The following is a 27,254-nucleotide window of genomic DNA, read 5'->3' on the forward strand; positions in this document are numbered from 1 at the left end:
TTAATTTCCGATATGACTTACTTTAACTCTTTCAGCCACGCTTTTTTGTTATAAGTTTAAAATCAAAACAATTGTATTTTTAATTTAATCAAGGTTAGTTCATTATAAAAAGTAAAAAAAAAATATTCAAAACATGAAAAAACACCCCATTCCAAGGGATTTTGTGGAGTGAAGTGGTTAGTTTACTAACCTCGGTTGGCGGTTGGCATTAAAAATAACTGTGTGTGCAATAAAAATTTTTGTTCCGTATACATTTTTTTGAAATCGAATATTTTTGACTAAATTTTCTGACTGAATTCGATGAACAATAAACACTCTGTACTTTTTTTTATTGAATGAGTGAAAGTCTCTTAAAAAAACTGATTTTTACAATATTTTAAAACAGAGCTAGGCATTTCCTATGTACGCGTGCTTTTCGGCCATTACTAAATTTACAACAACGTACTCACACGTATTAAAAACTCATTTAGTCTAGTTTGAGCGTTCATTGAAGAAGGTTGTGCTTATTACTAATCCAGGGATGGAAAACTTAATATTTTTTAACATCAACGTATGGTGTACGTTTTTAGAATTATAAACTTTTGCTAAATAAACTTATTTTTAACGAATTTTAATCTAATTGCTTTCTTAAATCGATATAAATAAAGAAGTCTAACAGAAATTTTAAATTAAAAAATATTATTTTTAATTAAAATACCACCCTTTTGAAAATTAAAATATCCATGTCTGTGTTCTAGTGAATATGAGAGTATAAATTTTTCTCTTTTCTTATTTTTCGCTCTTGCAACAACTGACCAATAACATGTGTTGCCGGGCTCTGTTTTAAAATTAATACACATATTTATCTAACCAGAGCACCCTGACGGCAAAATTTTGCAAAAATCATAAACGATGACTCCAAAAAATACAATTGTTTCGCAAATTGTTTAGCAAAATGGCAATAGATGACAATAAACTATGATTTAAAGACTATAGAAAATGTGGTTAGTAACTAACCACCATACCTAAAAAGTGTTAAAGATCTGGACAATTCAATCATCCGTACTACTGTAAACACATTTATAAAATTCTGCAGTTTTTATTCAATATTCAAGACGTCATATTTCCGTACCGTAAAAGTTCTGCAGTCAATAATCCAATGATTTAATGAACACTTTGAGTATATTAAATCAGAGGTGATTTCATTGACGTCGGAGATAAAAACTCCGTAACATACATTTTCTGTACTTTTTGTAATGGATGCTCCCAATGTTCATATTGTCAACACAACCATTTTATCTCATAGCAGTTCCATGAAATATTGCCTCAAATTGGTACTTGACAAAAAAAAAAACACTTCGCTCCGATTGGTTTTGTAACACTAAAAGTATTTTTTACGTACTAATGGGATAGAGGGAATATTATTTTTAATAGTTTATTATACAAAATTACACGGTTTCGAATTAACAAAAAAATAAAATATACATATATATATAAAAAAAAGATATACAATTAATAAATAAAATAAAAAAAATCACACTCTGGTAATTAAGTACTATTACATTAACAATATTAGTAAGTAGTTATGTAGAGTTCATACATATTTTGTTTTTAGTCGCTTAAGCCATTGGTAGGCCGGATAATTTGGAGCTGCCCAGTGGAACTATTAGTTGAGACGGTATATTTTTGCTGTAACTTATGTGTGTGGCACCTGTTCGGATGTACATATTGTGATGATCGGTTTAATAGATGAAATATAGTCGTAAATAAGAAAGAGTCTTATATTATGTGAGTAAAGGTATAAGCAGTAATTGCATTAGTTTTTTTTTAAAGTACCAATATCATGGACACCCGCATTCATCGACCACCATTTTGGGTAGATCTCTTTTTATGATTCCCTCGTCGCCATAATATATAAGTGACATGCTTGAGAATTTTATGGGTGCACAGCAGGGTTGCATACCATTTAGGAGGCCCATTTTACGATATTCTTCAATAAAGTGGGCATGGAATGTTTGAAAAGTGTCTGGTGTTCGATAGGGCCCAGTGCAATCGCCACGACAATAATTGGCAAAATATCCACGAGGTGCTATGATCCAGTCATCCCATCCAAGGGCTTTAAAAGACACATAAAACGACTCTTTGCAACATTGGCCATGTAAGGCTCCGTTACAATTTATAGCACGTCGGCGTACACGACGCTGTCTTCTAGCTTCGGTGTGCAGAACTAAAAATGGACGACTTGAATTCAGCAGATCTTCTTCATCTGGATTTGCTGGGTTTCTTCTCGTGATGCCGTCTTTTTCCGTTACTACTATTGTGTGATTATATTGAAAATTAGTGTAGTTCTCGTAATTATGAGAGACGTTGTAAAAATGTTTACTATTGATTTCATTCATATTCGCATTACTCCTTTCGTCGGCTATTCGACGTTCCCTAACACTTGTATCCGCTTTGGCGGTATTGCCATTAAACATATGCACCGTGTACATCTTTCCACAACCTGTACAATCTATGAGCAATCGCAGTTTTTCTCCTTCTCTTCGTGAATACCATTCCTTCACAGTTGTTGTTATATCAAATTTTTTCCATCCTAAACGGGACGTATCAACCTCAAATGATGCACAAAATTGAGCCACATGATCAAAACCCTGAAAAAAATAAATTTTAAAATTATTTATGCTAGTGTTAAAATGTTTGTTAATAAGTAGAAATATTTAGATTTTTTATGAACATTTAATAAATAACCTTTTTAACTTTAAATAGTAAAAAAAACAAGTAAGACAGCTATATTCGGCTGTGCCGAATCTTATATACCCTTCACCAAATTTTAAATATTTTTAGGTAAACAAAATTTATTTTTTTTCCAGAGTTGTTTTTTTCATTTTTTGGAAAAAAATTTTCGAATTCTTATTTAAATTTTTTAAATTTTAAAAAAACAATTTTTTGTTTTTAATTTTTTTTTTGGTGAAAAAAAAATCGAATTAAAAAATTTTGGACCCATTGTAGGTCCAACTTACTATGGTCTTATATACGTCGTTACAAAGGTCTTTGAAATATCTATCATTAGATTTCCATATTGTCTATAGTAATGACTTAGTAATCCAGATATAGGTCAAAAATCGAGGTTGTCCTGGTTTATTCCTCATATCTCAGCCATTTGTGGACCGATTTTGCTGATTTTAAATAGGAAACTTCTCGAAAGCATGTCTGACTGATTTCGATCCCGAAGATATCTGGGGTCTTCAGAAAATTGATTTCATAAGGATCCTACCCAGAACTAGGATTCTAACTGTTAATTTGTGGGAACAGAGCTTAAGGAATAAGTCGGATATGTCACTCTGGAAGGAATTGGATAAATTTCTTACGGAAAGAGTGAGGAAATGACTTTATATTGCGTACGTGAATTTAAGGGTTCTTAGAGCTCAATTAGTCATTCCGGGCATAAAGTTAAGTCACATCATATGAATGTCTCGCCATCGGTAAACATTATGTAAAAGACAAGTTCCGATTTAAGCAATTGTCTGTTTCGGAAAGTTCTGCGCTTATTAAGAATTACAATTACTGTATTAATTGCTTATCTAAGATGCATATGATAAGGAATTGTGGTAATCAACATAATTGTACCATTTGCAATAAACGCCATCATACCATGTTACATCATTAATTGCCATTAACCGAAGAGATAATAATTCAAATAATTCTGGTGATAGCACTTTGGTTTCACGAACCAACTATTCCATACCAGTGAATTCTTCTCTGCGGAATGGTTGTAATGCTAACGATTCTGCAACGGGAAATATTACTCTTGGTGATAATTATGCTACACCTTTTATCAGACAGGTATTTCATTCTGCTGAAAATAGATCTGTCCTCCTAGGGACAGCTATGGGTATTTCATTAGGGCTGAAACCCGTTTGAAACTTCCTACGAATGCTCCAATTTCTGGAATTAACCAGGATGTTTCAGCAACTACGAGGAGGATTTGCTCGATTCAGATTAATTATTCTCTTCATTATTCGTGAATATTACAAATTCCGCATTATTATATTTGACGCAAAATTGTTTTAAGGTCAAAAAAAATGCAAACCCCGAAATCGTAGCTGATCAGCATCACAAAGTATAGAAAATAGATTTTTCACAATCAGCATTCCCCAGGATCATGAAACATGGACGTAGTGGTTTATCAATCTCATATTTTTTATATTTTTTAAATATAAAGTAACGAGAAGGCAGCAACTGACTCTTTAAGTCTTCATCTATCTTCTTAGTTGTTTATTTAGCGTGTATTTTTAAAGTTTTAGAGACATACTCAAGGTTTTCAAAACTTTCCGCAATTCATTATAAGTTATTCTGGACCTTAAATATCACAGAATTCAGTTATTTATAAAGGTTTTTTTGCTAAAATTTCGGGATATGGTGGAATTACTTGCAATTAAATCTTTAGGATATAAAAACTGGCTGTATGGGCTTAAATTACTGACTAATATATATACAATTGGTCGATTCACAAGGTATCCTATCATGTCATATTGTCATCATGTTCTAATATTTCACAATAGTTTGAAAATGTTGTTATTGCCTTTCAACCTAAAAATTTATAGAGGCAATCCTTTCTTTCGTTGTGGGTTATATAGTGGTACAAGCTGGCTTTCGTTAAATCCTTCAGAATTCGTTGCTCAATCATATCTGACTTTCATTTTGTCGCTGGTCTTCTTTATTCGTCTGTGTAAGAATTCATGGAGTTCGTTAAAATCCTCTTGCTCCTGTGTAGAGTTTACAATGTCTTAATTTATGGCTGAGGCTGAAATTACGCAGCGATTTAGAATTTGGTATTAAATCGCTACGCAATTTCAGTTCAGTTCCAAAGACAATTTTTGTAGGAGTTCGAGAGGTGTAGTCTTGAACACCTGATCTGTACGTCAGAATTAGATATTGAATAACTGATTTCTATATAAGTACGTTCTCATACAGATTTTCAGTATTAAAAAACATCACCCGAACTGGTATATGCATACAGTGGTGGCCAGCAATTACTTGAATTTTTTTCATCAACAGAATTTTAAGTGCGATAGAGCCAAAACAAAAGGACCTAAGGGTATGAAATTTATTATTAGTATTTCTAGTTTCTCAAAAATGTTTGGAAAAATCGGTACAACATATATGGACAAATATATGTGGAAATACGTTGACCCACCTCAGCGAACATCCGCTGTTAATAACATGATATGACCGAAACTAATGGAACTAAAACTACGGAATTTGGTCCGAATATTTTATAATAATAAAAATATAATGATATAAATGTTAGAAAATATGTTTTTGGTCAAGTTGTAGAAAAATCGTATGTGTTCGTGGTGAATATGTATGAATTGACACAGTTGAATAAAACACACTTGTGTGTTAAAACAGTCCTCATGCATACATATTTGTGGAAATATTTGAAAAAATAATTGAGAGTCATATGGAATTTAGCAAACAATTTTTGTCTTAATTAACTGGCCACCACTGTACATATTACTTAGAAATAGTCATTCTTCCATTCAGGTAGAGAATATCAAATTTACAGAACATAACTGTGTTGTGTAATGTCTGCTCAAATGCGTTGCCATTGGTCAGGCCGCTACTCTGAGGGATTTTGGTGTCAAAAAGTAAATTTTTCAAACAAATGATGCAGTTTTGTAGAGAAATGTTTAAAGATGAAATGTACACTTATAGTTTTAAGAAAAATTTTATTTTATTTTGGGGTGTTAAGCAAAAATTTACTTATATTTTCACGCAATTAAGTGGTTTACATATGTATAATTTTCCTAATAATACCATTTACCTTTAACATATTTGAAAAATATAACATTTCTATATCAATCAAAAAAAATTATGGGGATACCATAAACCGTTAAGAAGATATGCCCAAATCTATAAGTCTCTAAATATTATTTTATTTTCCATGGAGAAAAAAAATGTCGCACCACTTTCCCCCAAGCTGTTTTTATAATAAAATAAAAAATGGGAGTGTCTTGTTTCGATTAAAAAACAAAATAGTTTTCGGAACAGGATGAAAACTTAACATTTTTTGTTGAATAATAAACGAAATATCAAAAAAATTCTTATCTATGTATGGGTTTCGTGGGCGGTGGGCGTGACAGATTTTATTGTAACTCGGCATGCGTTCCTTTTTTTTCAATAAATGTATGTACCAAATTGCTAGACTTTTGCTTGGATATAAACAATTTTATGCGAAAAAATCAATTTGGATTGTATGGGCAGTGGGCGTGGACGATTTTGATAAAATTTTACTTTTTTCTTAGTTTGGTCCATATAATTCTCGGTGCCAAATTTCAGCGCTCTACGACCACTCCTTATATTTTTTCCAAAAAAATGTATGAAGCCATCCTCTGTGCGCTATTCAGTTATAAAACCAATATGGCATCCGACTTCACCCAATATGGAAAAACTACAATGAAAGCAGTCAATACTGTTAGGATAATAAAGGGTACGCCATGGTACATTCAAATATTCCAGTTTAAAACTTCACATTAATTTATTTTTTTTTCTTCTTGGACCAGCACTCAGGGGATGACCCTTACTCATGCAAAGCATTGTGTTGAAACTAGGAAAATAGGTTATGGGAGGGAGGAAAGAGGGAGTAGTGTTTGTGGACATTTCATTAGAATTTTCCGACGTTGAAAATGACAGGAAAGACTTCAGCGGGAAGTTTGTTCTACATACGGACAGTACGGCTAAAGAACGAATTTTCCCTGTAGTGTGTTGTGCGGTCCACTGGCCAATCGACCACAAAGGGATGTGTTCTTGATGAAAAACGTGTATTACGTACAAATCTGCGGGTATCAGGAACAAGTTCCCTAATTTCATCAGAACACATTCCATTGTAGTAACGATATAACAGTGAAACACAACCCACATTGCGTCGGTGCTCCAGTGAATCAATAGAGTTGGATCATCTTCGCTCTCTCTTGTACGCGGTCGAGAAGCTCCAAAATAGACTTTGAAGCACCGAATAAGAATGGCAAATGTTGCATTCATCGGCAAAAGAATAGATAGGGTTGGGAGTTGGACGTAGAAGGTCGTTTAGAAAAATAGGAAATAGAGTAGGAGAAATAACGGAGTCTTGCGGTACTCCTGAATTGATCTTGAACTCATTTAATGAGATTCCATCTATAACAACTCGTATAGTTCGATCTCGGAGAAAGCTCGATATAAATCGAGATAAATTATTACCGACGCCAAAAGCGCACAAATATTTCACAAGATGGTAGTTAACCATACTCTCCATAACTTTGGAAAGTGCAGAACAAATTACTATTGGGCGATAATTTTCAGGGTTGTTAGCCTCTCCCTTTTTAGGAATTGGCGTTACATTGACAACCTTCCAACATACATAAAGTGCTGAAAAGGTTAGCTAATGGACGAGCTAGCGTCGAAGAACACTGCTTCAAGTACAGTGCTGGTATACCATCTGACCCAGGAGACTTATTTACGTTGAGATCCGATAAAACCCCTTTAATTTGCATTATCCTCTTTAAGGGTCATAGACGAGTTAGAGGAATGGAAACCTTAGACCAGCCCAGATACACTTGTTCATGGATAGTTCAGTGGCACTAAACTTTAAAAATAATTTAGTTAAATCTATTAATACTTGTACTTTACCTTGTAAGTGTAATTGTTTTCAATCAACTGAAATATCCATATTTTCAGTCTTTTGCGTTTTATTCCTGAGCCTGCTCTGGATTTATTTTTTATTGAGATTTTATCGATGCGTATGTGTATCTCAGCATTGCGTACATGAAGCTTTTGTTTTGGTTTTTCGTTGGTTTGATGGGAAAATTCAACCAAACGGTGGTTCTTATACATTTTTCCTAAAACAAAGTTAAAAAGAAATTAAATTAAAACAATTAAGAGAGCTATATTCGGCTGTGCCGAACCTTATATACCCTTCACCAAATTATACTTCAAAATACAAATTTTAAATATTTTTAGGTAAACAAAATATTTTTTTTCCAAAGTTGTTTTTTTTTAATTTTTTAAAAAAAAAAATTTTTTCGAATTCTTTTTAAATTTCTTTTTTTAGTAAAATAAAAAAATTCGGGTTTAAAAATATTTTTTCCGATTTTGACCCATTGCAGGTACAAGTTACTATGGTCTTATATACGTCGTTGCAAAGGTCTTTGAAATACATATATATCATTAGATATTCATATTGTCTATATTAGTAATTCAGATATAGGTCAAAAATCGAGGTTGTCCTGTTTTTTTCCTCATATATCAGCCATTTGTGGATCGATTTTGCTGATTTTAAATAGGAAACTTCTCGAAAGCATGTCTGACAGAATTATTAAAGATTTGGATCCCGAAGATATCTGGGATCTTCAGAAAATTGATTTCAACAGACGGACGGACATGGCTTATATATACCCTTCTCACGAAGTTGAGGGGTATAATTAGTGGGGAGGGAGGTATGGTGTGGTGTGCACTATGAAAATGTTACCTTTTTCAGCAAAAGTTATTATCTCCTGTGTACTACCGAAGAAGTCGTCATTCTCATCGAAAGTATCCAATTTTGGAAAATAGTTTTCATGGCGATGAAGATGATGTTGTTGCTGTTGCTGTTGTTGATTATGATAATTATAACGATCTCCATCATCATCATCGTTCACATCATTTTCAATGGGGTGAATAATATCAGGATCAGCATTTACATCAATACCCAGGACACCTTCATCATCGTTAGTATCGATATTGAAATTATGCTTATTTTCGGAAGTTTTTTCATTCAGAGCATTGTGTTGTTTTTGCTGCAGTTGCTGCAATTGCTGTTCATGTTGTTTTTGCTTTCTTACTATGCTATTATTGTCATCAAAGTCGTCGGGATTATGATACTCCATACTGTTTAAACTATCATCACTACTGTTGATATCCGTTAGATATGTAAACTTTTTTGCTTCTTCAATATATTTATTGTTGTTGCGAAGGTGTTTTTGTACCATAATAATGTTGTTGTTGTTGTTGCTGTTGCTGTTGTGGTTGTGGTTGCGGTTGTTCTTGTTGTTACTATTATTAACATTGTTATCATTATTATCATTGTTTTTATTGTTATTATTACTATTTTCATTATTTTGATTTTGAATATTGTTTTTGTTTTTGTTGCTATTATTGTTCGTGTATTGGTTAATTGGTTCATGTTGTCTTCGATTCTGTTGTTGTTGGTGTATTGTTGTTTTTTTAGCTGTTGTTGTTGTTGAGTGTTGTGAATTTTTATGAAATTGTTGGTGTTTGGTTTGTTTCAATATTGTAAAATTATTGACCGTTTTGTTTGTGTGATTTATTAGTTTGTTTCGATTTGTTGTTGTTGTGTATGAAAGATGTTGATTCAAGTTTTTTGCTGTTGGACCTTTCTGATAGTTGTTGATAACGTTGTTGTAGTGTTTAGGAAGTGCAGTTTGCTCCAGCTGCTGCTGTTGTTGTTTATATTTGCTATAATTATTACGCCCAACATTACTGCTCTCCAGCGATCGTTTAATATTGTCTATGCCATTTTCCAAATCTTCAGCTGCATCTTTCGAATGATCTTCTCGGTGTTGTTGCTGTTGTAGCTGTTGATGAGGCACGGACACTACATTGGAATCACCTTTATCTGGTTTGGCCGGCCAATATGGGTAATTCCGGTGTGGCATAAAGTGATGATGATCTTGGAAATTGTTTGTGTTGGAGAACTCGTGAAAACTTTTTATACCATCCGCTCTATATATTGTGTCCCATATAAATTGTTTTGGCAACGGATGCGATACGTTTGGCTTTCGCGATAGGCCCAATTTGAATAAAATTTGATGCTTAATTGATTCCAAACGCATAAGATCGCTTTGGACATGACTTTCTGTTCATAGTTTAAAGTTATTGTTGTGTAGTTAATATGTTAATATTTTATATGTTTGTTGGAAAAGTGTTTTTTTTTTGGGTGGTGTTAGATGTTGATGAATTTGTTGTGTGGTGGTGAGCAGAGATCACATTTAAATGATGTGTTAAAAATTAAACAATATTAAAACAAATTAGAATTTGTAAAAATTATTTACGTAAGTAGGTATATAATATGATCGCATGATTAAAAAAAGCCATTTATTGTAACTGCATACTTCTAAAATAAGAAAGTATACTCAGTCCGTCGGCAGTTTCGAATTAATAAAGACTTGTTCTAATTTTTAAACTGTACTGTTTATTATGCAATAAAAATAATCTGGCATATTTAAATCTATATCTATATAAATATATAAATGTCTTTGTAAGTTTGTTTGTTTGTTGGTTTGTTTGAGCATCACGCCTAAACGGATGAACCGATTTTATTTAAATTTGGAACATAGATAGATCCTTACTTGGAAGCGTCAATAGGCTATATCTTTTTTTAGTACTTGGACCAAAAAGAGATTTAAAGGGGGAAAACCGGTAAAATTGGTACCTTTAGTTCTTAAACAATCAAGAGTAAACGGCTGCACCGCTTCCATTACTTGGAAGCAATAATAGACTATATAGTTTTTCTTAGCTTGGACCACAAAGGGACAAAAGGGTGCAAAATTTGTACCACCCGTACAAAGTAAATAGTTATTTTCGAATATCAGCAGAACTAAAATTGAGACTATCTTCACGAATAAATTTCGTATCACTGTTTGAAGTTTAACTGAAAATGGGACGGATCGGAACAGGGGGTGTGACACCTCCCATACAAAGTAAATAGTTATTTTCAAATATATGGTGAACTATAATTGTGAAAGTCTTGAAATTTAGTCCCTTATCATTTTACATGGTTTGGCTGAAAATGGGAGGTATTAAATTAGTGGGCGTGGCACCTACCATACAAAGTAAATAGTTATTTTCGAATATCTGGAGAACTGTAAATGTGAAAGGCTTCAAACTTCATATGAGTTAATTTCTTATCAGTGCAAGAAGTTAATAAAAAAATGGGAAGGATCGGAACTCGGGGTGAGTCACCTCCCATACAAAGTAATTAGTTATTTCTAAATATCTTGAGATCTAAAATTACTAGATTCTTCCAACTTTGTCCGAATAGCTCTCTTATCATTTTACATAGAATAGCTGAAAATGGGCTGGAGTGGATAAGTGGGCGTGTAACTTCCCATGCAAAGTATATAGTATTTTCAAATATCTGCGGAACTATTATTGCGACAGCCTTCAAACTTTATACGAATCAATTTCTTACCAGTACATGAAGTTTATCCAAAATTGGGACGGATGGGAACAAGGGGTGTGGCACCCCTTCTTAATTTCTGGCATAACAGGACACTGGCATCAACGTAATTTACACAAAGTTTAAAGACTCTTACAATTAGATTCACTTGATATTCGAATATTTATATATTTTATCTACAATGGTAACAAAATAACTCATTTGAAGCATTAATTTAACTATTATAATAAATAGCTTTCATATCATGATAAGGAGTCTAACTAAAAATAGGCGAATGTCTTAAAAAAAGCTTCAAGATTTTTCAAAATCACAGGATATTTTTAATACCTTCAACGGCATAGTATGCAATTAATCACAATCAAGAAATTCCGGTATTAATTATATTAATTTATTTGCTTATAAAATCTTTTCACATTTTTTTATTTTACTTCGACAGGTAGCGAAGCGCATCGGGTCAAGCTAGTGAATAATAAACCAATGTTTTTAATATCATTGGTTATCCCGTTTGATGTTCGCACATTCATTTTAAAATTTTGAAGAGTGCCAGGTGGAATATTATATGGAAGAAATAGGTGAAACTCGTTAACTTTTTGCATTGTTTTCTAGAAATATGTAGATTTATTTATATTAATGAATATTACATTAAAAAAAATTTTGTAAATTAAAAATGACCCAAAAACTATATTATCGCTAAAATTCGGAAAATATGCATATTTTTCAGTTTTTGTATAAATTTTGCTATTAAATAAATACTTTTGCAATTGAATTACAATTTTAATGTAATATTCATTAATATAAATAAATCTACATATTTCTAGACAACAATGCAAAAAGTTAACGAGTTTCATCTATTTCTTCCATATAATATTCCACCTGGCACTCTTCAAAATTTTAACAAAAAAATTTATATCTTATATTTTCCACTAGTAAAATTTATGGATTCAAAATCAACAACAAACAGAAAATTTATAGAACCTTGCCGTTTTGTAATACATATGGGCAATTCCATATCATCGTACGTGACATTTGTACGCCTATAGAGTGGAATAGATTTTGCAAAAATAAGAGTATCTGAAAAATAATTTGGTTTTTATGTTCCATTCAGAGGGTACTATATTTTAAAATAATAAAAAGTTCTTTCGAAATATTGTTGTCCAAAATATTGAGCGAAATAAGGATATATCGTACGTGACATAAAACGGAACTCATTTTGAGGTACATGTAGAAATATTCGAAAATATTCGAATCGTGAGAGGCGTTATGTTTTCTTTTAATTTTTTACACTAATGCCCGTAATTTCAACAAATAGATAATTGCGTTAGAACCTATTGGTGTTAGTAGAACCTATTAGATATCTTTACCTAATCGGTAAAATTGAGTTGGTAATCTCAACGTTTATTTTACCTACGTGTTTCTACCTAGCACATTGAACAAATAGTATGGCAACATTTATGTCGTTATGACGTTATTTTGAATGACAAATAAAATTAAAAAATTTAATTAATATTATTAAATTAAAACCAATTTACAAGAAATATAGTCTTTTTCGTTAAAAAGTCTACAAAATAAAGTAAAATAAGTGTTAATTTCAAACGTGACGGAGAAATTTAATGCAGCTAGTGAAAGAGCACTAGCTTAAATTAACGATCAAAATATCACGACCTCAAAAAAATCTTCGAAAGAAAATAGGAAACAACCAAAGGGAGATTTACAAATATGTCCTCTGACGAAGAAATTTTTAATGTCTTTAATAGGAGCGTCAACATGTGGATTAATAGATCGTGGAGGTGGTGATAAAGAGATGTCTTTAAATGTAAGTTAAAAATTAACTCGTTTGTGAGGGTGTATTTTTACGCTAATTTTTTCACAGAAAGAAGAATCTAGTGAATGTATCGACAATTTGATTCAAATCCATCCTTGTACTTGTTTTTGAAAGTCGGAACCTTTTCAAGAATTCCAATTCTCAAAATGATCGGATCTCTTTCTGAATATGTGCTTTCTTCCATTTTCAGATTTGAAACAAGTTTCAAGGGTTTTTGTTTTTTCAGTCGTGGTGCGATTCTCGTGGAATTGCACATACACTGAATCAATTAAGTCTCCGTACAGACATACTCATAATATAAACTAGCTATTTATGGTCGCTTTTCAATACATATTTAAACCTTTTTTAATTAATTTTATAAAAAATCTTATAAACTAGAAATCAACATAAAAAAACTACAAACATTTTCATTAAAAACATAAAAATTTACATAAATTCAATAATTTTACGAAAAGTATCACCAAAAAAGTCTCTGTACAGTTAACCGTTTTAAGGCAAGGAATCCCAATATTAATCTTAATTGAATTTAATATGTGGTAGGTCCTTCTTTCTGAGCAATTGCAGCATTTTAATGGCTGTGCATGGAATGGACCAGCTTTGTTGTTGTCAGGGAAGCTATTTTATAACACTCTTCCATTATAACGGCTTTTATCTGATATTTACTCGTTATATTGTGCTGCCGAATCTTTCTTTCCAAGTGATCCCATAGATGCTCAATCGGGCTGAGATCAGGTGACTGAGCTGAGCGATTTAAGTGTTTAGGAACGTTATAAATAAGACATTCCTTTACTAATCTAGAGGTGTGTTTGGGATCGTTGTCTTGTTGGAAGCAATAAAAACGTCCCAAGCCTAATTTTTCAGAACTTTGTTTTAAGTTTTCTTTTAATATATTAAGGTATGCATATTTATCCATCGTGTTTTCAACAAAAATAAGATTTCCCATCCCAGATGAAGTCATGCAACCCCAAACAATAACGTTACCTCCTCCATGCTTTACGGTTAGCGTCAAATGCTTTGGCTTTCTCCATAACATTTCTCTTCCATCAGAACCAAAAACATTCAATTTACTTTCATCGCTAAAAATAACTCGATCCCAAAATAAAAAATCTTTATCAATATGCTCGATAGCGTAATCCAATCTCTTTTTCATGTTCACTTTTCGAACAAGGGGCTTCTTAGGGCTTACTCGACCATTGTATCCATTTAGTTTAAGAGCGTTTCTTACATTTTGTGGGTTTACCGTTAATTCATCACTAGTTTTCAAGTTTCCCGCAATTACAAATCGTACATTTCTTCTCTCTAAGTGGTGGTCTATTTTTCTTGGATGGTCAGTTCTGTTCTTATTTGCCATTGTTCCGGTTTTTTTGAACTGTTGAATAACGTACTGAATGAAAGAGCGTGGTCTTTTTACAATATCCTTGATTTCGGTTAGATTTTTTCCTTCATTTTGCAAGCTAATAATAATTTTCTTTCTATCCATTAAAATTTGCTTATTTTTGGATTCCCTGACAACAACAAAGCTGGTCCATTCCATGCACAGCCATTAAAATGAAACAATTGCTCAGAAAGGAGGACCTACCACATATTAAATGCAATTAAGATTAATATTGGGATTCCTTGCCTTAAAACGGTTAACTGTACGGAGACTTATTTGGTGATACTTTTCGTACAATTATTGAATTTATGTAAATTTTTATAATTTTAAGGAAAATGTTTGTATTTTTTTTATGTTGATTTCTAGTTTATAAGATTTTTTTATAAAATGAATTAGAACAACTAAGAGTACTATATTCGGCCATGCCGAATCTTAAATACCCTCCACCTAAATATGATGGTATAACAACTGAAATAATATAACAATTGTTAGAAATACTAGTTTACGCAGAAGATATTTTATTTCAAATGTACAAAAAATTGTATTTAATTCAGCAATTTATAATTTAAATTCCTATTAGAACGTATGCAATTTAACAATTTATATACATAATAATTAGTTAATACGTTTGGATCAACATTTTTCCCTGTTAAACTCAAGTGAAGAAACAGAGTATAAAAAAGGGTATACAAATATATTTGGTCAAATTTCAAAATATTTGGTTGTGGGACTTATATGGGAGCTATGACCTATTATGATTTGATTGTCATAAAATATTTTAACGTGATTTTTATGGACTTATATGGGTGCTGTGGCCAATTGTGTACCGTTATTCACAAAATTCAGTATTATGATTTTTGAATACAAATTACTGATCTGTGTACTATTTTTGTTCAATATATGGAAGCTATGACCTATTATAGTCCTAAGTATATGAGGCCTATTTTATAGAATTTCATATAAACAATGCTATTAACAAAAGTGGACATTATATGGGAGCTATGCCGAATTATGGACTAATATTTAAAAAATCTTGTAGCTCGATTCTTGGATACAAATTTGCTGATCGGTGTAAAATTTTGGTTCAGTATAGATTTTTTTGGATATTTGTGCAGGTTAATGTGTTTTCCTGAAGTGGTTCTTATATGGAGGCTATGACCAATAATGGGCGATTTTTGTATATATTGAATAAATTTGTTTCGAATTTCAACCTGATAACTATATTTTTAACAAATTGTATGGGAGTTATGGTTAAATATGGACCGATATTCAAAAAAATCAGAAGTATGATTACTGGATACAAATTACTGACCTGTGCGTTATTTCATTTTGATATCGATATGTTTTAAATATTTTTTAGGGTTAATATCTTTTTCGGAAATGGGCCTTATAGGGGAGCTATGACCAATTATCGGCCAATCTGCATACCATTTAGTACAGTGATTTCTATGTATATGAGCATTATTTTTGTCGAATTTTAGCATGATAAAGATATTTATAAGAGATTTATGAATACTTAACCGATTTTCGGAAGTGGACCTTATATTGGAGCTATGGTCAAATATGGACCGATATTCACAAAATCCTGTAGTATGATTTCTAAGTATAAATTATGGATCTATGTAAAATTTTGTTTTGATATTGATATTTTTTAGATATTTATGTAGGTTATTGTGTTTTTCGGAAGTGGTCCTTATATGGGAGCTATAACCAATTATCGGCCGATCTTCATAGAATTAAGTATAGCGATTTTGGTATATATGGGGACTAGTTATGATGAATTTCAACTTAATAGCGATATTTATAAGACATTTATGCTTATTTAAGCGATTTTCGGAAATGAACTTTATATGGGGGCTACGGTCAAATATGGGCCGATCCACAAAAAATTTGGGGTTGTAATTTTTTTAAGCACGAAACTTATTTTTCCTGAATTTTGTGTGGATACTGCAATTTTGTAGGCATTTACAGACCATATTACCATATTTCGGGAAGAAATTTGTATGGGGGCTAGGAGAAATCATGGACCGATTCTTATAATTTTCGCCAGAGTTAGTCCCTTTAACATAAAAATAACGTGTGTGCAATTTTATGGTATTATCTGCAATATATTTGCACAAATAAGGAAAACTATGTTAAAATTATAAAGTTTTTTTTAGGTTGTCTCACATTTTGGTTCATAACTCTGGTTCCACTGAACCGATTTTGCTGATTTTCAATACCAAACTGCTTAGAAGAACAATAAACATTTTTTTTGCAAGTCTACCAATTTTGTTTGCCTATTTTGGACGTGAGCGTGTTTTACACAGACAGACAGACGGACAGACAGACAGACGGACATGGCTCAATCGACTTAGAATTTCATAAGGATCAATAATATATATACTTTGTTGGGTCTCAGATGAATATTTCTCAATGTTACACACGGAATGACAAACTTATATATACCCTCATTCACCACTTATGGTGGTGGAGGGTATAAAAAGGTTTAAATATGTATTGAAAACTGACCATAAATTGCTAGTTTATATTATGAGTATGTCTGTACGGAGACTTAATTGATTCAGTGTATGTATATTTTTGTGCACTGCATTGCCGACTATTGCAGTACTCAATAAAATTAATTACTAAAGGTAATTAATTTTATTGAGGAATTTCGATTTTTTAAGCTTATTCAATAAACTGAACTGTTTTTGTGCAACCTCCTCCTTTTTCGAAATAACACCATAAGTTATCACCATTAGAAGAGGCTGCAGTAAATTTATTGGATATGCTCACTATTGTACAACACAAAGAACCTTTCGGTCTTATGCATTAAACACATTCAAGACAATTTATTTCAACATGGTTGTCAGAAACTTCTCTTAATTAAGTAAAAAAATATATTTTTTTAAGCACTAATTTGATTTACATTTTTTTTATTATAGCTATGTTCAATAACTAAAAGTTGTTACTAATTAGTAACAATTGTTACTGGAAAAGCGTTCATTAACTCAAAAAACTAGCAAGTAGAGAAAAAATCATGAGCGTATAAATTTTAGAGAGTGTTCTCTCGTTGCAAACTATTACAAGTTCTATTTTGAACTTGTAATAGTTAGCAGCTTATATTTCATATGTTTTGTGTTATTGTTTATTTATTTACAATTTTATTATTGTGGTGAAAAAATTTAAAAAAAAAAAATTTCAATAAAATTGAAGAACATGTGAGTATTTATACATTTTAAAAGGAATAAAATAAGAAAATTGTGTGTATAAAACAATTGTTACTGGAAAAGCGTTCATTTACTTTTTACTATTTTTGAGAATTTAATAGAGTAATTTTGTAAATTTTGATTTTATTCTCTCGTTGCAAGTATTTACTGGGAAAGTAAATGAACAAACCTTATATTAGCAACACTATTTCTGTTTTGTAGTTGACAAAAATAGAAATTAGCCTAATTCGGCTACAGCGGCAAAAGCAATCGTGTGGTCGTGTAGCTGTGCTGTCGTCAAAAGAATCGTCTTCATATAAACGTGTGTATTCTAATTTTGACAGATTGCATTTGGTAGCCTGCTGTCTTCAATGTGTTTCATGCATTAAGCGACCGTTATGTGTTTCTCCAAAGCAAAATATTTCGGTTGAACAAATATTTGATATTATTTTAATAGAAGAAAACGATGAAATTGCTGCTAAAAGCGTAAAATAAGTTCAAGCGTTACTTTTAAAAAAATAGCCATCTAAAGATGAATAAAAGCCCACACTCATCACATTTATTTAAATAATTAATTTTTATTTATGCCGCGTTAATAAAATTTAAATGAATTTTTGTAAACAGCTGTGATTTTTGACAGTTGTTATAACAGGCTGCTTCAGAATCAAATAAAATTAGGTAATCTGTTACAATGTGATTCTATTACTTTGCTGGCGTAGTCGAAAATTTTTCACGATACAATTGAATTTTTAAATACACCTACAAATACGACAGTCGCACAGTGATATGAGAAAAAAAAGTGGGAAATAAATCTGTAACCTAATTTATTTGCCAGGAAAAAAACATAAGGTAGACATGTTATATATCAATGGATAGGAGATTTTGTCTATTTTTCAAAAATATTTATAACTTTTGACAATTAAAAAATTCATGGAATAGTTTTCTGAAAAATATGACAAAAATAGCTTTTTATTGAGTTTTTACAAAAATACAAATATTTCATTTCGAGGTTATCGAAACCCTTTACAAAATAATTAAAAACATATTTGGCCATCTAAAATGGGTTACCACATTTTGATATCGAGTATGCGATTTGGAATGCTTACCCTAAATTTGAATTTTAGATAAAAAATAGGCTTTTTTTGGATGGACCTGGTCCTCTCCGGATCAACAGTTTTCAAATTTGTTTTCATTTAAAACATGTAATGAAAAGTTAGCTTTTCAAAAAGTATAAATTCCTAATACATCTTTTTATGCGAAAAAATCGATTTGGATTGTATGGGCAGTGGGCGTTGGGCGTGGTCGATTTTGATAAAATTTTATTTTTTTCTTAATTTGGTCAATATAATTCTCGGTGCCAAATTTCAATGCTCTACGACCCCTCCTTATAATTTTTACACAAAAATGTATTGCATTTGGATTGCATGGGCGGTATGCGGTGGGCATGGCCGATTTTATTGAAACTTTTGTTTCAGAAGATATATGTACCAAATTTCTAGACTTTAACTTGGATAGGAAATATTTTATGCGAAAAAATCGATTTGGACTGTATGGGCAGTGGGCGTGATCGATTTTGATAAAATTTTAGTTTTTCTTAGTTTGGTCCATATAATTCTCGGTGCCAAATTTCAGCGCTTCGCTCATTTTACACGATTAGGTCCATTTCTGGATGATACCAATTCACATGAAATCCATGAAAGTCCAATTTTGGGCTAATGACGCCATAGTTCCATATTTGTTTGAGCTTTATGTTGGCCTGGCCATCACCGTCAACTACGAGCTCTATAGGTCGCTTATTACCAACTTCTTTTGGCTCACAACCAACATAACCCATGCTAAATTCAGCCAGATTTATTCGCAACAGCCATGGAAAATTTTACATTTCGAAATCGTATACCGTGGCGCATTATATTATATTTCATACATAATGACATCGATAGGCCTTTCAAATTAATAAAAAAAATCGATGTTAAATATGTATGTAAATATAGGAAGCGCTTAATGAAAGACCCTTTATAAATATATGTATATTTTAATCATGCAGTGAGTCATATTTTAAAAAAATCTTAATATCTACGATTCCTTAGCTTTAATATAAGCTCAAAAATTATAAAATCTTACTAACAGTTTTAATTTAGAAATTTAGCATGTATCTATTATAAAATATGAACTTACATAAAAACCAAACTAAATCGAATTTCGAAATTCTGTAGCACTTAAGATTTTGTATGTGTTTCATCGAAGTCAGAAGCAGTGTTGCCAGTTTAATTTAGCTATTTTATTTATATAGTCTTTTTTGAAATTAAAAAAGGAATAAATGTGAATCAATTTGGTCTTAATATTTGCAATCCTATAAAAATTTTGATACAAATTTTAGTTTTAGAAACTCAATAATTACCACTGTGCAATGATCTTTATTTATTAACAAAACTCAATGAAATTCAACGTTTTTTAAATTTGTCATTCTAAATAACATAGTGTAAAAAAACTAGTCAAAAGGTCAAATGGAATCCCGCAATTCCCAAAAATAGGAGCGAAAATCCCAAAAATGGTATTTTTTACAATTTTACACGGGGCTGGGAAAATACTTCGGGGATAACTAGGGAACACACCAAGGTCTCGTTTTCTGATCCCAGCTTTGGGATTTTAGAACATGTGGCCCAATTTTGGTAAAAAATTATCGACATATTCGATAAATAGAACCAACATGTTCTTCGTAAAGATACCTTACAGAAAAACATAAAATTGTTATACGGTCTTAAAGAAAGTTTTTTTTTAATAAAAAAAAGAGCTAAGTCACCTTTTCGCCCAAACAGCAGCAAAAATCTACTATTTTTGGAATTTTAAAATTGAAAATCGTTAATTTTCGATTGATAATTGAAATTGCTCAGAAATCTTTTGTATATTATTGGTAATTTAGTTGTCTAACTAACAAAAAAAATTCGGTCCAAAAGTACGCCCTATATTTTTAAAAAAGCGGACCAAGGTATGAACAAATTTTAAAATTTAACTTTTGAAATGCCTATGGCACGTGTTTAATTTTACATGTCGAAGGTAGCCTATTTTGAGCCACCATAGCGCCGCCCCTGGAACATATGTAGGTCCCATTTTAATACTCCTTATCTATGCTCAGGTCAAATTTTATTCCGATCGATTCAGCCGTTTAGAAATGCCAGATTTATTTTGCAAACATTGAAGTTTGGCTTTATATTGTTGGGTAAAGTACAAAAAGTAAATACAGTGGAGTCGGGTTAGAGTGAACACTTGATAATATGAACTACTGGATAGTATGAACACACAAATTTTTACATTGGAGACTCTAAAGAGTGAACATCGCCTACCTCTATAGAGTGAACTTTAGTTTTTTTTTGCAAAAAAATTTAAAATCAAATTTTTTTATTTGTTATTTTTTGTCTGCTGGCAGTTTTGACCATAGAGAATAGACATAGAGCGGAAACTCTCCTGGCAAAGACCTAACTCAGTTGTCAAAAACCTAAGTGTAGAGAATGTATTAGTAAGAAAACCTATGTGAAAACAAAAACAACACTCGTATGTGTGATTATTTTGAGTAATTTTTTTGTTTGAGTTTTTTCTAGTTTCCGCTCTATGTTTCTCTATGGTTTTGACTCTCATTAGTATTTTTATACCACTTAAACTAAGGCCCTAATTGTGTAAATCACGTCACCAAAGTGATATTTATGTGCAAAGCAAAAACAACATTTCACACATTTTAAAAATTTGTTTTTGTTTTGTGTACACAATTTTCAAATTATGAAAGGCAAATCAACGCTTGAATTTTTGTGCGTTTGTTTGGTTCACAATTTGTACATAAAACAAAAACAAATTTTTGAAATGTGTGAATTGTTGTTTTTGCTTTGCACATAAATATCACTTTGGTGACGTGATTTACAAAATTAGGGCCTAAGTTTCATTATTTTTTTACACACATTATGTATACAACACCGTTATTTTTGTTTTGGTTTTTCTAAGATTTTTGACTTTTTTTGACTGTAATATTTGTATTGCTATATAAACCAAAAAAATCGTTCTATAAAAGTTTAGCAAGAAATAATTAAAGATATGGACAATGGAGTGGGAGTTACAGTTCTACCAAATAAATTTGGTGTAGCAAAGTCCACAGTATGTGGCATTAAAAAAATACAAAGTAGAATTCTATGCCACAATAAAAGTGTCAAAAAAATTTGCATGTCATTGGAGAAATGCTTAAGGCAAAACAAAAAAAAATACACGAGCAGTTACACGATCAGGAGGTTTCAATGCAAAAAGCCAAAAGTCATGTACAAAACAAGCAACCATTAATGATTTATTTGTTCCTTTATAAAAATATAATAAAATGTACATTTTTGACATACAATTTTATGAATTTTTTATAATTTTTTCAGTCTTGATAAAGTGAATTTATTGGATAAAGTGAACAGGCCTTGCATTAATTAGTTCACTCTATCCCGACTCCACTGTAAATCATTTGTAAGCAATTCGTCGGATCCAACAAAGCTGTTTTCTGATTTAAAATTTCTTCTACATAGTTTGTGTTTTGAAATTATAATACAATGCATGGAATTTGATCCATTATCGTCCCCAATTGAAAATTGTTTAATGTTTTTGGCACATTTTTCATACAAGTTTGATTTAGAAAGTGGAGGAGGTTGCACAACATATATTCGGGTGACACAAAAACTGGTTAGTTTATTGAACAAACTGACAAAACCTTAATTCCGCTGAAGAAATAGTTGTACCATGGCTCATTAATATATACACAGCGTGTATCAGATGGACCTATATTCCTACATGGTGGACGAGGTGTAGAGTAGTCTTCTTTCCTAAAGGAGGTAAGGCGACTCATACTAAACCCAAGGACTACAGACCAATTAGTCTCGCATCCTTTTTGCTGAAAACCCTAGAAAGGGTGATTGACGTATACTTGAGAATGAACATTCCGACTGAACTCATCTCTAAATCCCAACATGCCTACACTAGGGGCAGATCGGTGGTAACAGCTCTACATTCGTTAGTTGGCTCCATTGAAGAGTTGCTATCACATAAGGAGTATTTACTTGTTGCCTTCCTCGATATTGAAGGAGCTTTTAACAATGTCAGGTGTGAACCCTCAAAAAACGGAATTGGTTCTCTTCACTAGGAGGTATAAGATCGATGACTTTAGACCACCTAGACTGAATAGAATCAGTCTTGAGATCAGGGATAATGCGAAGTATCTTGGCATCATTCTAGATAAGTGATTGTCCTGGAATATGAATATTCAGAACAGGATTAACAAGGCCTATGTGGCCATCTACTCCTGCAAAAAGGCTATTGGTACTAACTGGGGTATTATGCCGAAAGGTATCAATTGGATTTTCAAAGCAGTCGTTAAACCCATCTTGTTCTATGGAGTATTGGTGTGGTGGCAGGCCTTGGATAATGCTACTCACCGGAAGGCCGTTGAACGAGTTCTAAGGACTATTGCGATACTGATTACAGGCGCTATAAGGTCTACTTCCTCTAAGGCACTTTTTACTATTCTAAACTGGCTACCAGTGGATTTGATGGTGATACAAATGGCTCTCAACTCTGCTGTGAGACTAAATGCTGGTTGTTCGTGGTCTGGTAAGGACCTTTGACACTCTAGGATACTGAATTACTATTGGCACATACATGGTAATGTCGATTACTGCATCGCAAAACCTTTTTTCGATAGGCATTTCCATATCATGATCCCGAATAGGGATTTATGGCAGCGCGGACTCTTCCTCCCTGGTGATGTCATACGGATATACACTGATGGCTCTAATAGGGGAAATATGGTCGGTGGAGGTTTCTATATTGAAAACTTTGGGATAAAATCCTACTTTAGGCTACCTAACTTCTGTACTGCTCTTCAGGCGGAAATTACTGTCATTATACGTGCATCCAACTGGCTGAGGTATTATCGAATATCTGGTGATATATGTATATTTACTGACAGCAAGGCTACCGTTAACGGAATAGCGGGTGTCTTTACGACATCTAGGTTAAGCGAGGAATGCCGGGTATCCCTAAATGAGATAGCGAGGCATTCTAGGATAACGCTTATATGGGTCCCTGGACACGATGGAAATCAGGGTAATTGTATAGCAGATGATTTGGCCAAAAGGGGTGCGATGATGAGTGATGAGGCGATCGACCCCTTTTCTGGTATTTCCCTTGCCAAATGCAAGTTGGCTGTTCAGCAGAAACTATATGAGACTGCACAAAACAGGTGGACTAATGAATCTTCCTGTGCTACAGCGAGGTCGACTTGGCCCGTATATGATTCCTGCAGGACGAATCTACTTATAGATTACCGTCGTGAGCAAATAAGGCTAATTGTCTCCTTTATTACAGGACACTGTTTAATCGGGACACATGCTAGAAGAATGATTATTGTAGAAGCTGCCATAATGAAGAAGAGGAAGCCCGGCTCTGACAAACATGAGGGAACGCATCCTCGGACTTCCATTCCTATCATGCTTGGACGAGCTATCAAGGATGAATCTCAGACGAATCTACTCCTTCATCCGGGAATCTGGTTGGTTTAATTTGGAGTCAACGGAAGTATTGTAAATACCCTGCTGTCTACCCCTTGGGTATCACAATGGGATTAGATTTGAATGGACCCAAGTGAGCTGCTTTGAGGAGCAGCTGCCCATGGAACCTAACCTAACCTTAATTCCGTAATAAAATCACCTTTAAGTAAAGCCTAATATTTTTTAATCTGCGCAGTCGTTTCAGAAATATTTCCAATTTCTTTCCGCATTTTCCAATTTTGTATGCCGTTTTAAAAAACAAAAATTCGAAATTTTGCTAAAGAATTATTTTGACTGCGTATATTAAAAAACTGTTAAGCATTACTTAAAGGTTTTTTATAGCGGTTTTTTCAGTTTATTGCATAAACTAAACCGTTTTTGAATTACGCGAATATATGTTGTGCAACCTCCTCCATTTTCGAAATAACGGCATATCTCGAAAACAAGAGCTAACCTAAAAAACGGTTAGCACCACTGAACTCAACGTACTCGAATTAGTACCGTTTTAATTTTATTTTTATGAATTTTATGAACGCTTTTTGTAATTTTTTATTTAAAAATAAATATAAACCTAAATTCTTAATTTATAATATTTTAGCTTTTTGTTGGCATTTTTTTTAAAACGGTTTAGCTTTTTCTGGCCTTTTTTTGAAGTAAATATAGCTTCTTTTTTGCCAGCTTCTGGCAACACTGGTCAGAAGAGCAAAGGTTCAAAATTTTTTTGATTTTGAAATTAAGGTAGAAGGTTTCTACATTTATTTATGTGCCTTTTGTAATGTTTAGCAATAAAAATTAAATTTATCAAGGCGATAATACTTAGAAGAATTGAGTGACTTATTACTTTGTTACAGCGTTATTTTTTCATAATTGTAGCCTAGTATGTATGTTAGTTGTTCTTTGACATCGCTACGTAAAAGTTGAAAGTTATTAAAAATTCTTATTCATGAAAATGTCATTAAAAAAACCGAAAGTGTTATCTTTGAAAGATAAAGTAAATATACTTGAATTATTGGTTTGGCAAGAAAATATGGTGTTGCTAAATCAACAGTATGAAAATAACAAATCGTGTAAATAATACTCTTTATGGTACCGGAAAGCGTAGAACATTACGTACATCTGAACTTCCGAAAATGGAAAAAAAAACTCTGTACAATTGGTTCCTTAGCATGCGAAACAAAAAATGCAGGTAAGCGAAATGATTTTAGCATCATTTCGCAAAAGCTTTTAAACAAATTAAAGAAAGTGATTGTGGTTTTAATGCCAGTGATGGCTGGCTTCAAAAATTTAAGCCAATTTTCCTCAAAATTTTCAGGAGAAAAGTTTTCGGCTCAGTCACAACATATTGACCCATTTAAAATCAAGTTTATAATGCTGACGAATCCGGTTGTACTGGAAGCAGCTACCAGATAAAACATACGTGTAATCATTGAAGAAGAGTGCTCGGTGGAAAACAAACAAACTTGTTAGATTCTATTAAAATTGTATCTTTAAAAGATGGAATAAACCTTTTAGAATCTGCATAGAGTCAAATTTCACAAGAAATTTTACACAAAAAAACATTTTAAGTTTATTTATATTCAACCAAAAAATTTATCAAATGCAAAGTGAACTAAATTATTGCATATATGTATGTATTTTTTGTTATTAAAAATTAATAAAATATTTGTTTTAAAATACTTGTTTATCATTTAATTTTAGCATTCGATAACGTGAACAAACTCGTAAACGTGAACCGCCTTGGTAAAAATTAGTTCACGTTATCGCGAGTTCACTGTATTAGCTAGCATACACACAAAAAATGCAAGTGTATCAAATTGCAATCATTTTAGTATAATGTTACAATTAAATATTAATTTTTAACAATCTAAAAATTCGTATTTTTTCGTCTTTCATCGACTATTATCGACTTTTGAGATAACATAATCGGATGTTCGACTTTTTTCCGACTAAAAAGTTGATATCGATACTTCGAACAATCGACTTATAGAACCCTAATGTATATATTGGTACGTACCTTCGTTGATGGTTTGAAATGATGATGACGGCACCTGTTCCGAGTCCAAATCATCGTTAATGTTATTGTAATTTAGGGAGGCACTTGAAGTTATACTAGTATCCAAACTGGGATTTGATTTTAAGGCACGTTGAACACGTTGCGATGATCGTATGAGTTTATGATGATAATTACTATTGCAATAATGTTTAAAATGTATAGTGTTAATAATAGGAATTAAATTAACAGATAAATGGATGTTGCTGCTGCTGGTGGAGCTCCTATTGCTATTATTAGTATTATTGCTATTATTATTATTATTGTTATTATTACTGCTGTTTTTATTTTTGTTTTTGTTATTATTACTACTACTATTATTATTATTATTATTATTGTTGTTGTTGTTGTTGCTATTACTATTATTGTTACTGGTTTTAGTCTTCATTTGATTGAAATTTTCCATTTTATATTCAAAATTTGAATTAACGCTATTAGTTGTTGTCTCCTTTTGGCCATTGCCGGTTTGTTGGTGTTGCTGGTGCTGTTGTTCGTGCTGTTGTTGGTTTTGATAGTTTATAATAATATTGCAATTTACAATCTTTGGTCCTTCGAACCATATCAGCCCAATGAGTAACCAGACAATATTTGGCTTTGAACCTCTCACCCGCTTTATGGAGCGTACCATTTGAGTTTTCGTTGATGGCGCTGTGGGTGCTAAGGAATACTCATACGTTGTTGTTGTTGTCGTTGTGGGCGTTAGTAGCTTGACCGATTTTGTATGCAATTTATTAACGAACTTTTTATGCAACTTTTTGGCTTTTTGTCGTTTAACACACTGTATCAGAGTTGTGTAGAAGTAATGCTGCGGTCTGTAAGCTTTACAATGTTGATGTCGACGTCGGCGTCTCCTGCGTCTTTTGTTTTGTTTGCACCTGGAGAAATGTTTGTGGCATCTATTGAACAGCGAACTGTAGTAGTGATGATGGTCATAGTTGGCTCCTGAACTAGATGCACAAATCACTATCAAAGCCATTACAACCACAGCCACGTGAAGCTTCTTCCATTTTAGAAAAGTTTGAACATTTTTTATGCTTAATAGGTATTGAGGCAATATGG

At 32.3% G+C, this 27,254-nt stretch overlaps 1 protein-coding gene across 1 annotated transcript; it reads right to left on the bottom strand.

Moving 5' to 3' along the window:
* Positions 1–1,389: 1,389 nt before the first annotated feature.
* On the bottom strand, positions 1,390–27,254 carry Actbeta (Activin-beta). Its single transcript, XM_065514682.1, has 4 exons — positions 26,160–27,254; positions 8,486–9,871; positions 7,648–7,856; positions 1,390–2,630 (listed from the first exon to the last, which is right to left on the bottom strand). The coding sequence occupies exons 1-4, from the start codon at positions 27,169–27,171 to the stop codon at positions 1,821–1,823; spliced, it is 3,417 nt and encodes a 1,138-aa protein (XP_065370754.1). The 5' UTR covers positions 27,172–27,254; the 3' UTR covers positions 1,390–1,820.

The sequence above is a fragment of the Calliphora vicina genome, chromosome X, assembly GCF_958450345.1.
Source record: "Calliphora vicina chromosome X, idCalVici1.1, whole genome shotgun sequence".
Taxonomy (NCBI): domain Eukaryota; kingdom Metazoa; phylum Arthropoda; class Insecta; order Diptera; family Calliphoridae; genus Calliphora; species Calliphora vicina.